The following is a 20,444-nucleotide window of genomic DNA, read 5'->3' on the forward strand; positions in this document are numbered from 1 at the left end:
GCGCTTCCTATCCGCGTTTTTTGGTTCTCCCTCCCAAGTGTTTGCTGGGAAAGGGCCCCCACATCTCGGTTAAACGCGCTGCAGGTGGAAGAGGAGTGGACAAGCGGCAAGCTGCCTCCCTAAAGATGGTGAGTGGAGGAGGTGAGTAGTTTCTTGCTGGGCTGTAAGCAGCAGCAGCAGCAGCATAGACCTTAGCTTTGAGGGTTGTAATGGGGGAGGAATAGTTTGGCTTTTTGTAGTTTTTTTTTTCCCCTTTCTTCTCTCTCTTTCTCTCTCTTTTTTTTTTTTTTTTCGTCCCCTTCGTTATATCTTTCTTCCTTAAAGGTCAAAAATCACTTGGGAGCTTTGGTCTAAGTGAGTGAGAGGAGGCTGTGGGTTTTGGTGCTTGCAAGAGCAGGCTGTAGTTCTAAATGGAAACTGGAGAGGGCTCCAGCGTTCCGGAAGCTTTCTGCAATCCTTTGGGCCTGAGCTTGAAACAGGTGAGATTTTTTTTTTTCCTTACCTTCAGGTACTTAAGTTCTGTGAACACTGAGTAGTTATCTCTGACGTGTAGTCACTACATCTGTGCCCTCTAATATCTTATATCTTACTTATAAGCTGTGTATGTATGTGCTTATACTACTTGCATAGGTTGGTAGAGGCTAAACAGTGGTATTAATTAACTGAGGAAATACTTAACTGTGGGAGCTTTTTCTTGAGAACTTCGTATGGCTCTGGATAGGGACTTATGCACAAGGATTGTTGTTGTGCTATCACTTAACTTATTCATGGGATACGTTAGCTACTAGTGTTATTAATTATATTTAAGGCAAAAACCCTAAATGATGGAATTTTTACTTCTGATCTCAAATGCAGTGGTGCATCTAGAAGTACTTTATTTATAAAGCAAACCTGGTTGCATGAAGCTTTCTATAGCTCTATTTTTTATTTTATTTTTTGTATCTTGAGCCCTCTTGCTCAACCTAATAAACCAAAAGCTAGTGTTTTTTTTTTAACTGGTTGGAAACTACTTACAGGGAATGTATGCATGTGAGACCACATCGAAGTTACTGGTCTGGTGGCTTTAAAAATTTGATATAAGATGACTTGAAGGAGTAATATTGCAATAGTATATAAAAGCTTACTTAACAAAGGGCAACTAACTCGTCTGACTCTAGCAGTCATGACTTTGATAGTAATAGTTTTCTATTTTTAGTTGGTAGTTGGTAGTTTTCTTCAGAGAAAACCTGATTTCAGTGGATTATAAGTAAGGATATGAAGAAAAGTGTCTGCTGAATTCTGACCTCATAAATCATCAAGTCTTAGAGTTTTAATGTGGTTAATCCTGATCACATTATTTTTTTTTTTAGTGTTTAAAAAAAATGAATACTGCCTCAGCTTCAGAAAGTGGATCATATTCCACAAACCACTCAAGGCCCTTTTTTTATGCGCAGCCAACAGCACAACAACCTTTTCCAAGTCCATGGTACCTCAGCCATGCATATAATCCATACTGCGTACCTGGCACTAGGTAAGGCATATGAGAGCTATCTGGCATCATTCAGCTTAATAAATCACTCCTAGACTGGAGGAGAAGAATGTGTGTGTTAACAAGCTGTTTTAGAGTTTAAGTGGAATTAATGTAATGTTTTAGTTGTCAAAGATTTGATTTATGAAGTGTTAGTTAATCATGGCTCGTGTGCAGGAAGGCATCCATTTCTGCAGAAAGGAAGCTATGCAAGATAATATCTATTATCCTACAGATACAGAGCTCTAGAATATGTGTAAGAATTAATGTGTTGGTATGAGCTCTGTACATATATGTTATATATATATAAACTGAAAAAAGTGTATTAAGTACATTTCGCAAATAGTATACCTATGTTAATTTCCATCTGGAGCTGTGTTATCTAAACTGATACTGTAGTACAGTGGATGAAAGAAGTAGGAAAAAAATACAGAAAGCTAAGTGGTGCATGTTCTAGGGAATAAATCAAGCTCTGATTTAAAGTGTAGCTGTCCAGATAAGCTGTTCCATAACAGGACTCTCTGGGTTTCTGTACAAGATTTGTTTCCAAGTGTTGACAGTGTCTTACTTGTCAACCTGTCTGATCTTGTAATAGTCCCTGTGTATGTGAGCAACTGTAATCAAAGAGGAAATGTTAATCAGAGTGACTTCTTTCAGAAAGAGGGTATTTCTTTACTCTTTTTTTCATCCCTATTTCCTAGGTTTCCGCAGTGGGCATCCATATTTTCCATTTTATTCTGTGGCACTCCATGAGTACCCTGGATTCCTTGTTCCACAGCATCCAGTGCATGCAAGAATCAACAGAAGGTCTTATTTTAATGCTCCCCCATCCTCTCCTATGTTTTATCATGCAACCCGATTTAGACACTATAGTACCCCTGGGAAAAAAACGGAGACAAAAGAAACACAGACTGATCCTAGACAGCCTGAAAACAAGCAAAAAAAGCATCAAGATACCCGTACAGAAACGAAAGGTTGTGATGCAGGAAATATGGCCTGTGTTTCTTCTGGCATAGGTACAGAGACTGAAAGTACTTCAGAGAAGCAAGATTCATCTGGATCTTCCATTGTGGTAGACAGGGAGTTTCATAATAGTCCTTCCAGCTCTACACAGTATAGAAATCTTCCTACTGGAAGCTATGCCTTTGAGAAGGAAGAGGTGAGAATAGAATATGGAAATGGCTCTCCAGCTATTCAACTATGGAAGTCCTTTAAAGAAACTATTCCTTTGTATGATGTGTCAAGTGGTAAACCAGTCCCAGAGAACATAGTGCAGCGTGATTTATTTTCTGTTAGCTCATGTGAAGGGATGATATATGGCCCTCATGAAGGGGAGAAATTGGTGCCAGGAACTTACCTAGATGAGAGAAAAGCTGTTCTCTCTTCAAAACAGGGTGTTGAAACCATGCAAGAAAAAGAGGTCCAAAATAATGAAGTGAAGCTGGATGTGGAAAAGCAGGTGACCACAAGTCAGCGGGCAAAATCTCCTCCAGGCGAAGCCATGGCAGTGCAAATAGCAGAACTGGCAAGATCTGTTAGCATAGATCAGCCAGTGGTAAGACAGGATGTGTTAGTAGCTAAGAAATCTAGCTCTAAAAGATCCACAGGCTCAAAAACCTCTCAAGAAGAGTCTAGTCTTATTCAACAAGCAGGACTACTTCCATCTAGTATGGAGGTAATGAGTGACTTGAGTTTTCAGCAAAAGAAACTGAATCTAAGCCACAGTGCAACCAATGAAAGTCAAACTGATAGAAGTATTTGGTGTGAAGAATCAGTAGAGAAGTATGTTCCTTCTAACAGTTGGCTGGCTTGTCTGGACAACATGGACACAAACTACAACTACGATGTGTGTTTGCCACAAAGAAAACGTCAAAGTGTACTCAGTCTTTCTTCTGATGACATGTCCTCTAGAGAGGATGGCTCATCATTGATAATGCCCCAGTGTCTTATTTTGTACCTGACTATGTGCTTCAGAAAAGCACGTATACTTTCCAGAAAAGTACAGAGGGCTTGGAGAAGGAGAAAATTAAAAGTGGTGGGTCCCTCAATGAAGATGAAGTGGTAGGAAGGGAGCAGATGAACGGTTTGGATGGCCAAGATGTCAAAAACTCAACTATGAAGATTAAAGAGTCTTCCAGTATAGGTAAAAGGCTGGGAGCCCTTCCTAGATCTTCTAGTTGGAAAAAAATCTGTTCTCTCAAGAAAAAAGCTGCTAAGAGTTTACCAGAAGTGGAGGACTCAGAAGAATACTCTGCGCAGGGAGAAGAGGAGGATGAAGAGGATGAGGATGATGATGATGATGTGGATGAAATAGAATATTTCTTTCAAGAAGCTGCTCCGTATGGAATCTTGACGCCGAGTAAAGGAAACCTCTACCGACAAGTTGGCCAGAGGGTGCTTTGGAAACCACCTAAAAATGCTATTCCAGCTCACTTAATTAGCTGGCCTGCTCAGGAGAAAATAAAAACTAGGAGTGGGCTTGGTGAAAACATTGGTGTAGTTTACAAGCCAAAGGAGAAAGAACAAGATGAAGCTGTATATAGTGACTATGGGTATTATGGAAGAAAGAGGCCAATGGCAAGAAGAGAAGGGCTTGAACATAAGCGAATGCTACAGAAAGTCTTGGGAGGTAAGCAAGTTGCTGAGGAAAAGGTGCTTGTAAATAGAAAGTGTAAAGAACACAATTGTGACTGCAAACTGTAGCTTGAACCAGTAAAAAAAAAAAAAAACACAATGTTACAGCTTCAGGTTTGGTTTAGCCAGAAATAGTTTGGGATTATTTTTGAGGCAGAAGAGGAGTTTGTTGCAGTTCTCTGCTGTTTGAAGATAGAAAATTATAATGCAATCAGTAGAGAATTCATTAGTAACCTTTTGATTTAGTCTAATATATTTTTCTTTCTGACTTCAGTGGTAACTTGCTCATTTGGAAAGCTTAAGGTCACTTTAACAATGCTTGTTTACTGTTGCGTGATGATATCTTTGAAATTTGGCGTTTAAGTTCATACAGATATCTACACTCTGATCCTAGACCCATGTTAGAGGGAATAAACAGGGTTAAGTTCCTTATAACCTAATGGCCATACACTGGGGAACTTCCTTTTCTGCAGAATGAGTGTCAAATGATTAATTTTTTTTCATAGCTGCTTGTCTTGCAGTTAGCAACAAAGTGTTGCTATGTTTTACAAAATCAGTGTGAAACTATATTAAACTTGGTCTGGAAAAGAGTAAAGGAAATACTCAAAGCTGAATATTAGTAGAAATTGGGCTCATCTGAAGTGAGAACAAGAAGGATTATTACAGTTCATAACTGGTATTTAGGTACTTCAGTAATGTTGCTGTTTAGTGTAGTCTTAAGTTGTGAAAGGCACATAAAACAGGATCTACTTCTAGTAAGATGGGTAGTAGTCTTTTTTACTATTCTTTTTTTTACAGAATCTAAAGATTTAGTTAAAGCATCCTGTAGTTTTTGTGGTCTCCAGAAAGTTATGTCTTTATTTCTCAGACTCTCAAAATTAGATTCAGTGGCTAGTTTTGCATTCTGGCAAATCCTTTGTCTTGTGGATCAGACAGTATATTAGCATGTGCAGAACTCAGTACTGACATTACATCAACTTTTTTTATTAGGAAGACTGTTAAGGGAAAGCATGGGGATACCACCTGAAGAATTTTGGATTAGAAGCGGTGCTAAACCCAAAGTTATTGGCCGAGTACATGGTAGTCTCTCACCCCAAGCCATGAGTAAAGAACAAGGTACACCTTATTTTATGCATGTTTGTTTTAAGGAATATTCAAAAGGATATAATATGAAACAATGTAAACTTGCTGTTCTGGTAAGACTTGAAGGTAAAGCCAGTTCTCATTCTTCTGATACTGAAGAAATGGCCTGTCAATCCAGTACATCTCAGGTTCCATATCCTTCTCAAACTCATACATGGAAAAGGGTGCAATATAGCAACCGTTTTTCAAGGCACCATGGGAAATCATTAAATGTTATGATGTGGCCAGGTAAAGTCCTTATTCATGTGAAGCTTCTGCTCCTGTAAACATAGTTGTTTTAATTCTCACCTTGATAATGCTTCTCTCAAGTTCATGCTCAGCAGTAACTCCTAATCTTGGTGAGTGAAACATATAGAGGAAGTCATGCGTGATAGCTACATTGGTTAATCTTCAGGAAAAAGTAGTATTGAGCAATAGTTGTCCTGCTGCTGCTAAAGGAAGTCTAAGTGCAAACTGTGTGATGTGGTTCAGGAAAAGATGAACAGGTCAAAGTTACTACAACACAGAAAAAGCTATAGTTTTGATGTTCCTCTCCTCCAATTGAATGTTTTCCTTTGCTCTACATAGACCTTAATTACATCTAGAAACTCAACTAAACGCTTCAAGGGTATTTCTTAGACTTGTTCCAACAGCATTTCCACTAGAAATTATTTAAGAGTATTACTACTCTCCTGGGTCACATGCTTTCAGGTATTGCATGATCAGTCTGTCAAGTAATGGAGTACGAAAGTTATCTTCAGAACAGACTGACTTGCTTCTCTTCCCTTAAGTTCAGTGGTAGCATACATCAGGCTTCCAGCATCAACAGTCGAGTCAACTATTCTTTGTAATGTATTTGGTTGGGTCACTTGAACACCTGTCAATTTATTGTGAATGCTTGAAAAGTGAACTAAAGCAGAATTAGCCATCTCTCACTGGGCTCTTTTCTGGCACATTAATACCTATCCAAATCATTACCCAAAATATAATGCTGTTCAGAATCATGGTTAGTGATTAAATATTGTAGACATACAAGATTGCTTGACAGATGTGTCACTTTTATCTGCTAAGGAAATGGGCACAGACTAGTGTATGCAGGGGAGGGAGAAAGAGGAGCCCTAGTGACTGGTGGGGAAAGCTGAGGTTAAATTTGCTTTAATGTGACTTAGCAAGATACAACTGGTGTTGTTCCTCTATCTAGGGTGCCCGCCTCTGGTTAAACCCAAGAAGAAAAGAATAGGCAAGCCCCCATTAAAACGCAGAGGCACAAGATGTGAGGTGGAAGAAGTAGAAGTGTGGGAGATGCCTAAAAGCAGTGTACGCAAAGGTTGGTATATGGCCACAAGCTCCAAAAATGAATCTTGCAAGCATTCAGTCATTACTGAGTGCTTGGTTTGTGAACTGGGAGGCTTGTGAACTGGGAGGATATTGGATTATGTGTGAAATAAGTGTCATGTATGCAATATTAAAAACAAGTTAACTGTTGAACATCAACTCAGCTATGAATACTATTTTAACACTGACCAGGCTGGGTTCCTTCCTCCTAAGGAAAAAAGAGGAACACTACTTTGGTCTAGTTGCTTTTCCAAGTGTTTTACTATTTTTAGCTATTGGGTCCTATATCACTTCTTGCAGTATATCCTTTTCTTAAGCTACAGGCCTGTCTCAGACAAAATATACAGTTAGATGCAACGCAAATGCATTTAGATCATTCTTAAGAACTTAAGTTTAAGTAGGAACTTGTTGCTATTTTGGAGGAAGATGGGAAAATAATGGGAGGGTGAATCATGTTGATACGTTTGATAACAAATAAGCTTTTGTGCATTTGTGGGAGTATCTAGAAAGATTATAAATTGAAATGCTTCAGTACATACAGGAAGCTACCTAACAGATCAGACTCCCTTCTGGGAAAGAACAATTTGGTGTAGTAAAACTGTCTTGAATATTCATGGGGAAATACATTAAAGACCCTGTTTTCTCAAAGTAAATGCAATATTAAACAGGATTACAATTCATGATATTTGCAGTGTCTGAAATATGAAGTTTCACTGAAGTGTCCTGTTAGTCAAAATTGGTGTCTGTTCTGAAGTCTGCATACTTAAACATCAATGTTTAACCTTTAGTTGTTTCCACATCTTGGAAGGAGCACTTAGGAAACTTTCATAGTCCCAAATTAGCTCTTATATATGTCCCAGAAATAGTTAGTGCTTCTTGAATGCCTTTGACTTATGCCATATTTTGACTGTGCTCTTATAAGCTTGATATGAGACTCTTACCTATCTGTCATACTAGAGTATTTTGCAGTTCAGCATCATGCCTGCAGAACATACCCTTGCTGGGAATTTGAGTATATGGTTTTAATTTTAATCCCAATCACCAATGTCTTCTCCTGCAATAAGAAAAGGCAGTCATTGATGTCTAACCTTCCTTTTGAAGTAAATTGACCTATGTTACTTGGAGAGAATGTATTCCTTAATTATTCTCTTCTCTTTAGGGCGTGGAACAAGAAGGTCCCTCTATAAGAGAAGATAACTGCAAATATTGGGGCAGGAGGGGAAGCAAATGTATCAGAGGTTTGCGTAAACATAACTCTATTTTGTAAGTTGCTGTGCACTCTTGAAGGGTAAGAACTGCCATACATCTTACAGTGCTGCTATTAAAATGGAATGAAGTATTTAACACTAAACTGTCACCTTTTGTAACTAACGTCCACTATTTAATAAATTTAATAGAAGTGCATTTTGAGGCTTGTATTCCATCTATACATGGAAACAAAACCCTTTTGATAGGGATATATGTGCATGTCAGTTATTGCTGCCCTGTTAAGCTTTGTAGGATTGTGTGTCATCTCATCGCATAGTCAGTTTGTATGATGTGGAAATAGCTGCAAGACTCACTTCTATCACCTGGATTTTTGGCTGGATTTGTTTTTGGAAGTGTAAAGAATGTAGTTAAAGCTTTACCAAGTCAAGCACTGACTTAAAACTTCAAGGCATTTCCTCAGATCTTACTCTTTAAAGGCATGGTTGGAGGACTAAAACTAAAGCACTGAACTGATGTGATGCTTCCCACTGCTTCTCTTCTTTTTCTGTGGATCTCTGTGGAGACCCTTGTGAGCTCCCTATGGAGGCTCTGACCTGGAGAAATGGACTTTGGAGGCGAAACAGGAGTCATCCCTAACAAGTAAGGGAATAGGGCACACCACTGTGACTTAAAAATAAAATAAAAAATGGCACCTTACTACACAAATGTCTCCATAGAACCAAAACAATAAAACTAGGTCTATTGTTGACCTATCTATTCATAACCAAAATAGGTTGATCATAGCACGAAAACACTGGGGCTTTTTTCACAGCTAAGAAAGTTAGTATCACCATGTGAGAAGAAACATGACACTACCATTTTTGTAAGATTACCAAATAAAGTGACATTGTGAGTAAAGAAGATGAGAAAAATGTATGAACAAGAGAGAAAGGGGAGGAGAGAATGGGTGAATAAGACTTGCCTTTTGCTTTTTCTCCCCATGCTCTTACTTGATTTGTGCCTTAAAATTACCTGCAGAGATGAAGTAGTGTCTCCTGTGATGATGATCAAGTTGTGTGCATGCCTGTTACTGGTCTGATCTGTACCAGGTGACACTGGTTCACCCTGGTGAGGGGTACTGAGGCATCCCTCTCCTACTCAATTGACCCTTGACTGTTGTTTCTAATAGTACTTGTGGGAACTTATTAAAGAGCTTCTGTAATTATAGCCTTTACCTCAAGCTATTACTGAAAGGATCTGTATTAGCACTGTAGTTTTTTCTCTGCCTTAAGCACCAAAAGAAAATAAGGAATACAAACTCATATTTAGCTCTTACAGTGCCCAAAACATCTATTTGTATCAATGTCAAAGAGTAAATGGAGGGACAGAATTTCTTCAGGCAATGAGCTTTTTAATACTACTCCTGCTCTGAAAAATGTAGGACTTCTCTTAGATACCTAACAGAGGAATCTACAGCTCTTGGAGGGGATACATTATTCTGGTGGGAGGAGTGAGGAATAGTCTCCAAGTGAAAGCCTAAGTGACAACATAGGAGTAATCCTCAGCTGTAGCTGAGACCTTTTAGGTAAGGGCTAACACTTTTCCCTGAACTTGAGCCCACCTTTGGGGTTGAATACTAAGTTACTTCTGCTGGCAGATTTAACTCTATTCTTTTTGCCTGGTAGTGGAATACTCATTACCTGACAGGTAGAAGGCACACTTCTTTTTTCTTTTTTTCGGAGTGGCTAATATTCCAGAAGCACTCCAAAAAATTATGCTAATCCATCCTTTCACAAGTCTTGCAGCAGTCAGTGTGCTTTCTACCTAGATATAAGCAGCAATTTAGGGCTGGGTGATGCTAGATCCCAGAAAGATGTGAGGGAGTAGCGGTAGGGAGAGTTTAGACTGCTGTAGTCTGAAAGTGCTATTAGTTTTTCTGAAGTTTGGTGTGCTCTACTCTGCCAGTACTAGTACTGGGGCCTTAAAACTGTATCTTCTGCTTGACCTTTTATTCAGTCAGTAGACAGTGGACTGCATCTGAAGTCAACTGGCTTATGACTATTTAATATTCCAGTGGGTAAGATGGCCATGATTTAGAAAGGTTGCAAACTATGAACTGTACTTTAAAAGGCTGTCAATTAAAGTCCAGGCTCTTCTAGTTCAGCCAAGTAACTATCCTGTGATGTAAGATTTCACTTTTGGTTATAGTTGCACATACGTGTCAGTTTTTTCTTCTTCCCTATGAAGGTAGATTGCCCAGTGATGAGTAACTGCAGTGCTGGCAGTATTGTATTGCCTTTAAAGTTTTCAAATGTCTTCGACAATATCTACTGTAATATCTACTGTAGGAACATCTGAAGAATCTATTTACTTCTTGGCAAAGCAGTGAAAAACAGTAGGGGCCTCTGAAACTGCCAAACTGAGTGTTTTGTTGGACAGACCGACTGACTGACTCAGAATTTCTAAATCATTATTTGTAGCTAACTACAACTTCTGTTGCAAAGTGGGTGGAGTGTAACGCTCAAATGGTGCCCATGGTTATGTTGGCTTATCAGATTTTAATTCTGTATTTTACTTTTAGATTTGGTAGCATGTGTGGCATAAAGCATTCCTTCTTAGTGTCCTGTCTTCTGCCTTATGTTTAAGAAGATTAATTATAGGTCTTTCTATTAAAACAATGTAAGACTGGCAGGAGCTAATGGCAAAAATAGTCATTGCATGCTAACCATAAGCATACCAAGGAAAAACAAATTACTGTTTTTAAAAAACAGACAAAACAAGCACAAGTCCTCAGATTCCCTGAGTGACTCACTGTCATTGGCCATCTCAGTGGAGACTAAAACCAGAGTCATTTTGTGGCCAAAAAAAATGTATATTCTTGAAGTTCTTTCTGAAATGAAGAATTTGGAGTATTAAGATAATCAGACCTAGATGCTGGAAATCATCAGTGGCAACTGTATTGCCAGCAAGGTATGTTGTAGCTGCACTTCACCTTTGTTTAGATTCATGGGTTTACAGTTATGCTACTGTTACCACTGAAATTTCAATATAAACTTCAAATAGAAATATATTTCTACAAAGAAAGCAGTCACCAGGAACTTTCGCTCTTTGAACAAATAGTTGAATGGTTAAGATTTAAAACACAAGTCTAATCAGTCTTTCAAGAGTATAGTTTTCTATTCTGCTTTCTGGGAATACTCCGTAGAATCATTTTCCATTAATAAAAATGGGTGTTGGAATTCCTCTAGTCTACATATTTCTTAAAGACCTGGAGTCTCTTACATGCTAGCTTTGGCACAGCTTAAAATGTTAAGTGGTTAAATGAATCATGTTTCCCAGTATTCTCATATGGGTTGCTAGTCACTGCTATTAGAAACCTTACAGTATTGAGACTATGCTAACTTTTTAACTTTGAAATTGCCTCTACTTTTATGAGTTTGAGTAGAGACCTACTAAAATTCTTATGTATGGGATATTCCAGATCTTCAAAACTAAGAATGATGTGGGGGAAAATGAACGGGAATCAGTTGTTCACATATCCTTCAGTATAAGAACTAGGGGCCATGAAATGAAACTAGTAGGGAACAGCTTGAAAGCAAGTGATGTTTCTTTGCTAATTAATACTTATCCGCATAACTAATCTGTGGAGGTTTCCTGCTGAAGGAAACAGTTTTGACAAGCGTCTGGATGTAAAAGAAACTAGGCTACTAAATAAAATATCATCTGTGATTGAAAGTACCCATGCTACAAGCAATAGAGGCTTTTTTTTTGATGAAATAAATACCAGTCCTATTTGCCCTGCTCTGTTGCTTAAGCATCCACTATTGACCACGAGTGGAGGAAGATACTAGGTTAAACAGATGTTCAGTCTGCAGAACACTGATTTGGTATCTCAAACCTTTAAATTGCACTTAACACATGTTAAAGAAGGGTTTTCTTGAATTATTTTTCTTGATTCTTCAAATAGTAAGTCCTTGTAGGTAAAATCCCATTGAACAGACCAAGTTGAGGGACCCATTCCCAAGCAGTGGGATGACAGGCTAAAAGGAAGCTGAATTAGTTTAATGAAACTAGGCTTCAGAAGAATCTTAGATGACAAAAGCTAATGTAACTGAAGAGACTTTCAGGTTACGTCCACTCTACTCAAACTTGAGTGAGGATTCTCTAGAATGCATCAGAGTAAGCCTTTACATGGTGCAGCTTTCAGCATCTGTCCAGCAATCACCAGTGCAATAAATGTATGGATTCTCTTAGCATCCCATGTAGGTCTGTGCATGCTATTTCAGCTGTTCAGTTTTCCTTCTGGTTAAAGAACCAGGAGCTTTCAATTAATTATCTGTATCAGCATCATCATTAACTAGCAGGAGTCATCAGTAAATCACACTAGAGATACCTAGTAAATAACACTAGAGGATAAAAACTCCAAAACATTTGAGCTCTGAAGAAACTAAGTAGTTTCACCAAAAGCTACTGTTCTGATTAATACATTCTTTATAAGGTCACTAGGAGATAGTGATATTTAAGTTGCATACCATTCAACTGCTTTATCAATGAACAGGTTTTTGCCCTTTTGTTGGCTTATTGAAAATGTGGAGTCTCAAATGTGATGAGGGAAAGAATCTTTTTTTCTAAATGGGCATTGTCTACCTTGTTTTATTCCAGAGCATAATGACTTTAAAAAAAAACATTTCAACTAAGTGACTTAGACATGTAGAAGGGAAAAAAACACATTTTAATGTATACTTTCCCTGTCTTCCAAAGCACTCGGTGGGAAACAACTTAAAATGCATTTGTGTCTCTGGTTCCTTGATTTCACCATCAATAGCTACTGATGTTAGAGCTTTATTATGCTTTGCTTAATATAATAACAAGCACAGAGACTAAGTGCTGAATGAGATCAAATATGACCTAGTCCTTTCAAAGCAAATCTGTTTTTTTCCTTTTGGAAAGCACCAATAAACCTCTAGGTCCTCAAGTCACAGCTTTGCACTGCTGTACCTTTATCTGTCGATCTTTCAAAATGATTCTTACTCTAATGCAGTGTATTGACATCTCTATCTTTCCAGTTAAGTTTGCCTTGGAGCATTAGTGACCTTGTAGACTGGCCAAGTTTTTTTTTTGTTTTGTTTTTAAGCAGAGTACATATCTTTCCCTTCTTCCTGCTTACATGTTCTTTGCTGCTGTTCTGCAACTTATAAGCATGTATTTGAAAACCATACTGAAACCCTTAGACATTTATGTTCTTGTGGGATGATTCATAAAATATTATGTGAAATAATTCTAGTAAATATACAAAATAAGTTGGAATTTACTTCCCCAGACCTTTTTAAAAGGAAAAAAATCAAATGTATCAAAACAACTGATACTGAAATGTATGTAGAAATATATATTTTTCATTTCCAACATGAACCACCCCTTTTTTTAAATAATTAAACTTCTCTCTTTATAGTAAAATTGAACATCTAACATCATTACACCTGGCTCCTAATCCTCTGGTTTGGGGAACACTTTAGGTATTATAGAACTGTGCCTATTATTGTTGAAAACACTGAGATTTTGCTACAAAAAAGTCAAGTCTTGTTGATACTGTGATTTTGTCTTAAATTCCCTTGATGAACTCTTTTCCCCTTCAGCAGTGTTCTTTATTTCCCCCAGCTGCCAGTGCTAGGGTAAGTAAAATGAACTTCAGCACACACAGGCAGTATGCAGAAAAAAAAAGTATAATGTTGTAAGGACTGTAAGAGAACTGTCCGTGCTGTGCATGGTGCAAACTGCAGTCCCCTTGCACTGAAGCTTTGTATGTAATTAACTGATAGTATGGTAAAACATACTTCAATAGGTAGTCTGCTGAATTCTGCCTTGGTAGTTATGGCTTTCTGTGGGCAGTTACAGAGCAACGCAGAGGCCCAATATGATCCTGCTGGATGGTCCTTAGCACGGGTTTTAGGGTTTAAAGATATGAATGGTTGAGTATAGTTTAATGCATTAAACTATACTCTCTTTCCTGGCTGCAGCACTGCAGAGGAGTAGGAAAGAAGAGCCAGCGTAGGGTGCTATATGTATCCATCTGTATGATCTCAGTTTAATAAAGCCCTTTCTGGTGGTTTCTTCCTCATTCTTTGGATCGTTCCTTGCAGTTCACAAGTAAGGGTCCTTAAGCGTGTAGCAGGTGACTACTGTCAGTCAGCTTCTAACTTCTCATTAGATTTAGATGACTTATGCTTTCTCTTTTTCTTCTTCTTCTTTTCTTTTTTTTTCTTTTCCTTCTTTCTCTTTTTTTTCTTGTGTTTATCTCTACATTCTGAGGAAGCGGAGCTGCTGCTATCTTCATCATCCTCATCACTGTCGTCACTGCTATCGTTATCATCTGAGGTGGAGTCTTCCAAGAGCTGTTTCAGTTGCTGTATCCTGAGTTTAAAAAATGTAAATGAGAATACTTCCTAGCTCTCTAAGTAAATAATTTATTCTAGCTTTTATCTGCTTTCTTCCTAGCTTGAGAAATGGAAGCTTCATGCAAAGGGCCGGGGAACACTTCCTATTCTGCTGAATTACAACTCCCATTACAATTTTCATACTGATAACAACCCCTTTTGAGACAAGCATATGTTTTGTTCTCAAGGACTTCCCATCTCATGGGTTATCATAGACAAGCGTATTGGCCAATTTGTAATTTATGTATGCAAAACAGAGGTAAAAGCAATTGCCAGACCACCAATGGAAGTTCTATCCTTATGCATACACAGGTGCGTGCACATGGGGATTATAATATTATGAAAAGAATTGCCCTGCTGATACAGAGATGATGTCAGTGAAGCTGACTGAGTAGATTCTACTTCAGATTTAGAGGTGTCTTTGACAGGCACTTGTCTTGTGAGCTTTCATGGATCCCTGGCAAATGGAGAGAGACTACTTGCTTATTCTATTGCTTTCAACATCCTTGCCAAGATTTTGCTTTTTTTTTTAAAAAAAAAGCGTGCAAGATACCTGTGCTAGCAGTACTAATCTACTCGCTACCTACAGTTGGTTCAATAATCTCATTGATGCAGTTCAAATAAGAAAGCATGAAAGAACTCTCCTGATTTATACATTGAATAATGACTTCACATAAGGAACAGTATCAGGTGCCTAGACCTAGCTTTCTAAATCCATCCCTTCATGTCTACTGAAAGCTCTTTGATACAAAAGCACCTCAGTAAAGCCAGTGCAAAAACCGACTTTTTTATTAGACCTAAAACAGAACAATATCCAGGAACCTAAATATTATGGCATCAATGAATGACTCCTCTTTAAATCTTTGTTTTGGAACAGATGTAGAAGTTAATAGAATTAAAGAGGTAGAAAGTACACAGTGATTACTGAGAAAGTAGAAATGCATTAATCTCAGTTAACAGAAAGAAACCGCCATCAAAAACGTTCTGAGTTGGTGAGGGTAACATATTAAAGTTTCAACTGCAAACTCTAAATTACTATCATGTTATCAAGATTAAAAACAGACTGAAAATGCATTTTACTACAGAGACACATACCTCATTTCTTTTTCATGACGTTTAGTTTCCCTTATTATATCATACATGGGATCTTCATGTGCCTTTAAAATGGAAAACAAAACCCAGTGTTAGCAGAGCAAATGATAAAATAAAACTTTTTTTTAAGAGAAAACAAAAGCCACTGTGTTATCAAAAGATTAAATATACTTAACGAGCTCTTAATTCACAAGTATACTATCAGACTTTGGTGAACATCATTCATCTGGACTGATTTTTTATTTTATCTGGTTACATCACTGGAGCAGGCTCTCCTTAGGTATATTAACTCTGTCCCTTTCCAGTCACAGTTAACTAAGAGCTCCCCACGCACATACTACAGCAGGCGGTAGACATAGAAGGAATGTCGAGGTTCAAAATAGTAAGATTTGTGCCCTTGCACATTTTAAAAACCTGGATACAAACACACCGGAATACAGGAACAAGGATAATAAGACAAATGGATAATGAAGTTGGAGCTGTCCTTGCATGCTATGCATTAATATTATTGCTTCTTAAATCAGTTATTTTTAAATTGAATAAGCATTGCAGAAAAAGATAGTTGTGAAGGAAGGTAGCAAATAAACTTTGCAGATATTTAAGGCCAGTTCATGCCAAGAAAGAATGCAGCAAAAAGAACAAGGTGATCATTTCTGTTGGAAGATTCAGCACACAAATCAACAGAGAAATGATATCAGATGCTGACCAAAGGTGGGAATTAAAATTTCAGTAGCAGATGGAAGATGTTGGGAATGCACCATGAAGGGCCTGGACATAAACTAAGAGTTTGATGCAACAGTAAAGCCTAAGAAAAAATTAAGAATAGAGGCAATCTGGTCATGGGTATGGGCTAAAAGTCCCTTTTGCAGTAGTTGGACAGAAATGAGTCCAGATTGCCTTTTTCAAGGACAGAAAGAAAGACCTAAGATACAAAGTGATGACAGCCTGAAATATAGTTTAACAATGCAGAGCAACAGAAAAAGTTAAAGAGGTCATGCAGAAAGAATCTGCAAAACTGAGATGTAGTCTCGTGTAGCAAGAGACCAGAATTGGAGACAGTGACTGGATTACAGATCTAGACAACAGGTTTCGTGATGTGGTTGGTCACAATGAGAGCAGAAGGCTTGAAGCAACTGTAATGTGGGCAGCTCAAGCTTGACTAAGCATTTTTTGTTACGTTGACATTTTATCACAAAAATTTATGCTGTAAAAGTTGATTGAATATAATGGTTGAAAGAGGTTCTTGAAGATTTCCAATTTAAATGTAAATATTAATTATTTTCCACTTGAAGAGCAGATTTTCTGTAAAGTAGCCAAACATCCAACCACATCTGTAGCTTTTTCTTTATTAGGAGATTTTCAGCATCTATATTATACTAGAGACAGAGGGAAAAGTCCTTAATAGAGCATCATCTGACAGGCTTTTCTTCACTTGCAATATTATCCATCATCAACATAAATAATACAAGCAATAATACTACAGTATTTGTACTCACTACTCTAAATTGTTCCAATTTCTGATTGCCTTTAATAAAGAATGGGCATTCTTTATCTCCTGTTCTGTGTCCATAACGCTTACACCTCCAACCTTTAAAAAAAGAAGCAGCAGTGAATTGCACCTGAGCCAGATCAGAGTACAGAAAAAAAATATATACATATTTATGGAAAATATTAAAATATTTTCAATTTTTGGAAAAAATGAGATACAAAAGTGTTATGTTGATACATGTAACTTCCATAAAATAGAAAGCTATCATAGCCTTCAAGATATTGGTAGTTTTTATATCAATATGATGCCAATCTATCTACCTGGATCTCGTAAACTGTCCACCAGACATCCTGCCCTCCCCCAGTGTAAAAAGATGGCTATATGAAGGTCCAATGACATCTGGAATATTTTCAGCCTTACATTGCATAACTTTGACTTCTTTTCCCAAAGGCATCCAAAGCCCTTTTGTTGGGGCATGGGCCAGGAATTCTCGTGCGCTTTCATTGCCGGGTACATCAGGGATGCAGTCTTCTGGTTTTGTTTCATTTTCCTGCGGAACAAGATACAGAAAATAAAATCACTTTTTTTTCTTTTTTTTTTATAATTTTGTAAGTATCAATACTCCAAGCATACAGGCTTTCATTTAATAGGGAACCTGTTTTCTCTGTAACACATAAAAGATCCAAAATACCTAATTCTTAAGTCATCTTCTTTCTCCCTTGCCCTTGACTTTTCTGGTTCAGACACTTTCTTGATATATCACTTCCACTCCTTTCCATTTATTCTAGTAATTTATTTCAATAAATAATAGTAACGAAAAATTATCAGGTAAGCTGATATTTCTTCTTCCTCTCTGTTACAACAAAATATAATGAACAGAAACAGCCTTTACAACACAAAGCAGTATTTTTTAGGTTAAAAGCACTAGCTTATGGCTTAGTTATATAAATTTGGCAATAGCAATGATCATTATGAAAGTATTTTTACACAAGTATTTTGAGCATAAGCAATGGAGAAGAATGCTGAAAAGATGTCACACAAACTGAAAGTCTGCTTCACCATAAATGATTTCCCTGTGTATACACTGTTAAATACTACATTAATTTTGTGCGCTAAGAGGTCACGAAGGAACTGGTATCAACATACGTGATTCTGGGCATTTCACTTTGCACTTAGTAAGTCAAAGAGGTTCGCTTGTAACTGAGGAGCTCTGAACTGTCCTCTGGACTTTACTTACTTCTCTCTGTAATTTATATAGGTAACCTAGACACTTAAGATAAACGACAAACATAAACATAAGCTAAAAGACAGTCTCTGAAAATCCCTTGTAACACTAAAAATGTACTGCAGTATATTTACCAACCTTAATTAGTCCTGGGGGAGGTTTCTCGTAGCTGAAAAGCAATATAAATATTGTTACTCTGTAGCTTAGCATAAACAAATAAATTGACAAAACACAGTATTTCAACAGTATAGAGTTAAAACTTTCACCTCACATTTTCCCTTAAATTTTACATAATCAATAATTGCCAACAGTAGCCGAACATGGATACCTGGATGCAAGCAGGCTGACAAAGTGCTTCCAAACCCACGTTTGCCTATAAAGATATGCATCTCTTGTTAACGTTCTTCAGATTCATATTTTTTGGGGGGAACAGCTATTTTCATCACCCTGCTTTACAAGGAGGTGCAGTACATCCAGTTCAGCTTGAACCACCATAAACACACAATTCTCTCACCTTTCACGGTAGCACCCTGCTCCAAGATCTCACTGATCCAAATTTCTTTACTCCATCACTCCTGAATCACAGACATACCCAGCTGAAAATGTCAAGTCAGACTGTTCCTCACTTCTAGCTTTGCCACCCATATATAATGTAATATAACAACTCTGTCGTCTTCTGAATATTAAACGTAAGGATGTAATGTTACTGACAGAAGTACCACCTGCAGTATTTCCTGCGGTATTTCTGTAGAAGACAAAATTCACTAAAATCCAAATAGCAAGCAGGTGCTCTGTAGAACACAGTAACAGAGAAAATGCATGTACGTACTTAGGAGTTAAACGCCAAAACAACATGGGATAATCTTTAACAACTTTTCGAGTGCTGTTTAGTTTTAGTTGTCATAACAAACAAATCTTGACTTTCACTTGGAAGAGAAAAAATTACATTCCAGTCAACCTTCTGATCTTTCTATTACATTAAAACCCTTTTCAATAAAACAGCCTAAGTGCTTCATAGCACTGTGGACTACAGATGGAGTCATTAAGCATCTCTCAAACCGGTTTCTCTTTTTTTTTTTTTTTTGAATCCACTCTAGTGGAAACCGGCTGAACAACTTCTGATTCTACGCTACAACTCCCAGACTTCTAGGAATCGCTTGTAAGAAGAGACCCAGTTTTCCTCAACAAACCAGTATAAAGTCATGAAGCAGTTTTGCAAATGTCACTGCAATGCAAGTGCTATAGTAATACTGTAACACATCAGTGGCTTTCGTGACAGGCACAGAGACAATGGAGACACTGGCTACCCTGCCTAAACTAAACTTTTAGGCAAGGCACGGCAGGTAAACAAATGAAACACAGACCTATTTATGCACAAAAAGGGCAACATTTGGGAAAGATATTATGAATATCCCCAGTTAAGATCTACAGACAGACTGCACATTTCTACTCCGTTTTGAGTCCTTGTGACCTGAGTGGATCCATTGCTGGTGGCGATCGAGTCCTCCTGAGCAGTACAGGACATCCCTGACACCTAACACTTGGTAGAAACAAGGCCCTGTTCGTCACCCAGCTAGGGAAGTTAGAGCACGGTGGACCCAACTGCTGTGAAAAAGGTAACTCCTAATGACTTGCTTTTGCCCCTTGACACTTACGAGGACAGGAGGTTTTCGGGATGAAAGCAGGGAAACACTGGGCTTGTGGGGAGCGGGGGCCAACAGCCCTGGGATTTACCCCAAAAGCCCAGTGCTTCGGCACTGAAGCAGCGCGGGGGCCGGGGAGGCATATTTACAAGCACATTTACAGATATTTTCACAAAGAAACAAAGCACGGCACCCTCCCTGCGCTGAATAACGAGCCCCAAAGCCCCGCCGGGCCGGCTCCCAGCAGAGGCAGCCCGGGCAGGGTAGGGAGCCCTGGGGCGGCCTCCCCTTCCCCGCTCCTTACAAGGACTCCAGGTGCTGGAGCTTCTGGAGCTGCTGCGCCTCCTGCTTCTTCCTTTTCCTCTCATGCCGGCCCTGGCTCCTGCCGCCGCTCGCCGCGGGCTCCTGCGGGCTCCTGCGCCGCGCCTGGCTACCCCTCGCCTCCTCTTCCTCCTCCCCCTCCTCCCGGCCCCTTCTCGCCCTGCGGGACATCGGCACGGCGGCAGCGGAGCTCTGCAAGGCCACGGCGACGCCCCCCTCCGTCTCTCTCTCCCTCCCCGCCCTCCACGCTGCGCGTTTCGGTTTCACTTCCCCTGCCGGCCGCCGACTTCCTCCGGCGGCGGCGGCGAGGCAGGCCCGGGCAGCGCCCTCCGCAGCCACGGCCTCCGCTCGGCTCCCCCCTGTCCGCGGCCCCGCTCGGCGGCCGGGTTGAGGTGGGGCGGCGCAGGATGGTGCCTGCCGCCCGCCCGCCTGCCCTGCGTGCAGCCTTCGCTTAAAC

At 39.0% G+C, this 20,444-nt stretch overlaps 2 protein-coding genes across 4 annotated transcripts; one reads left to right on the top strand and one right to left on the bottom strand.

Annotated features, from left to right (window-relative positions):
• Nucleotides 1-54: 54 nt before the first annotated feature.
• LOC121066658 lies at nt 55-13,460 on the top strand. 3 transcript variants are annotated; one of them, XM_040550371.1, is made up of 6 exons: nt 153-479; nt 1,350-1,510; nt 2,209-4,136; nt 5,132-5,257; nt 6,465-6,590; nt 7,758-13,460. In XM_040550371.1, exons 3-6 carry the CDS (start codon nt 3,584-3,586, stop codon nt 7,793-7,795), a joined length of 843 nt encoding a protein of 280 aa, XP_040406305.1. In that variant the 5' UTR covers nt 153-479; nt 1,350-1,510; nt 2,209-3,583; the 3' UTR covers nt 7,796-13,460. The 3 variants fall into 3 exon arrangements, with proteins under 3 accessions (XP_040406303.1, XP_040406305.1, XP_040406302.1); XM_040550369.1 differs by lacking the exons at nt 153-479; nt 5,132-5,257; nt 6,465-6,590; nt 7,758-13,460 and adding an exon at nt 55-128 and having other exon boundaries at nt 2,209-3,579; XM_040550368.1 differs by lacking the exons at nt 5,132-5,257; nt 6,465-6,590; nt 7,758-13,460 and having other exon boundaries at nt 185-479; nt 2,209-3,579.
• Nucleotides 12,502-20,229, bottom strand: RP9 (RP9 pre-mRNA splicing factor). The gene is made up of 6 exons (XM_040550372.1): nt 19,971-20,229; nt 18,162-18,192; nt 17,219-17,348; nt 16,806-16,897; nt 15,313-15,374; nt 12,502-14,194 (listed from the first exon to the last, which is right to left on the bottom strand). Exons 1-6 carry the CDS (start codon nt 20,156-20,158, stop codon nt 13,966-13,968), a joined length of 732 nt encoding a protein of 243 aa, XP_040406306.1. The 5' UTR covers nt 20,159-20,229; the 3' UTR covers nt 12,502-13,965.
• Between the last annotated feature and the right edge of the window lie 215 nt (nt 20,230-20,444).

Source organism: Cygnus olor, chromosome 2, assembly GCF_009769625.2.
Source record: "Cygnus olor isolate bCygOlo1 chromosome 2, bCygOlo1.pri.v2, whole genome shotgun sequence".
Lineage (NCBI taxonomy): Eukaryota > Metazoa > Chordata > Aves > Anseriformes > Anatidae > Cygnus > Cygnus olor.

Coding starts and splice junctions, on each gene's coding strand:
- LOC121066658 (XM_040550369.1), top strand. CDS start 1,426: ATGCGCAGCCAACAGCACAACAACCTTTTCCAAGTCCATGGTACCTCA. Junction 1,511..2,208: donor TACTGCGTACCTGGCACTAG/GTAAGGCATATG, acceptor CCTATTTCCTAG/GTTTCCGCAGTGGGCATCCA.
- RP9 (XM_040550372.1), bottom strand. CDS start 20,158: ATGTCCCGCAGGGCGAGAAGGGGCCGGGAGGAGGGGGAGGAGGAAGAG. Junction 15,375..16,805: donor AATTGGAACAATTTAGAGTA/GTGAGTACAAAT, acceptor TCCATTTTAAAG/GCACATGAAGATCCCATGTA. Junction 14,195..15,312: donor CGTCATGAAAAAGAAATGAG/GTATGTGTCTCT, acceptor TTTTAAACTCAG/GATACAGCAACTGAAACAGC.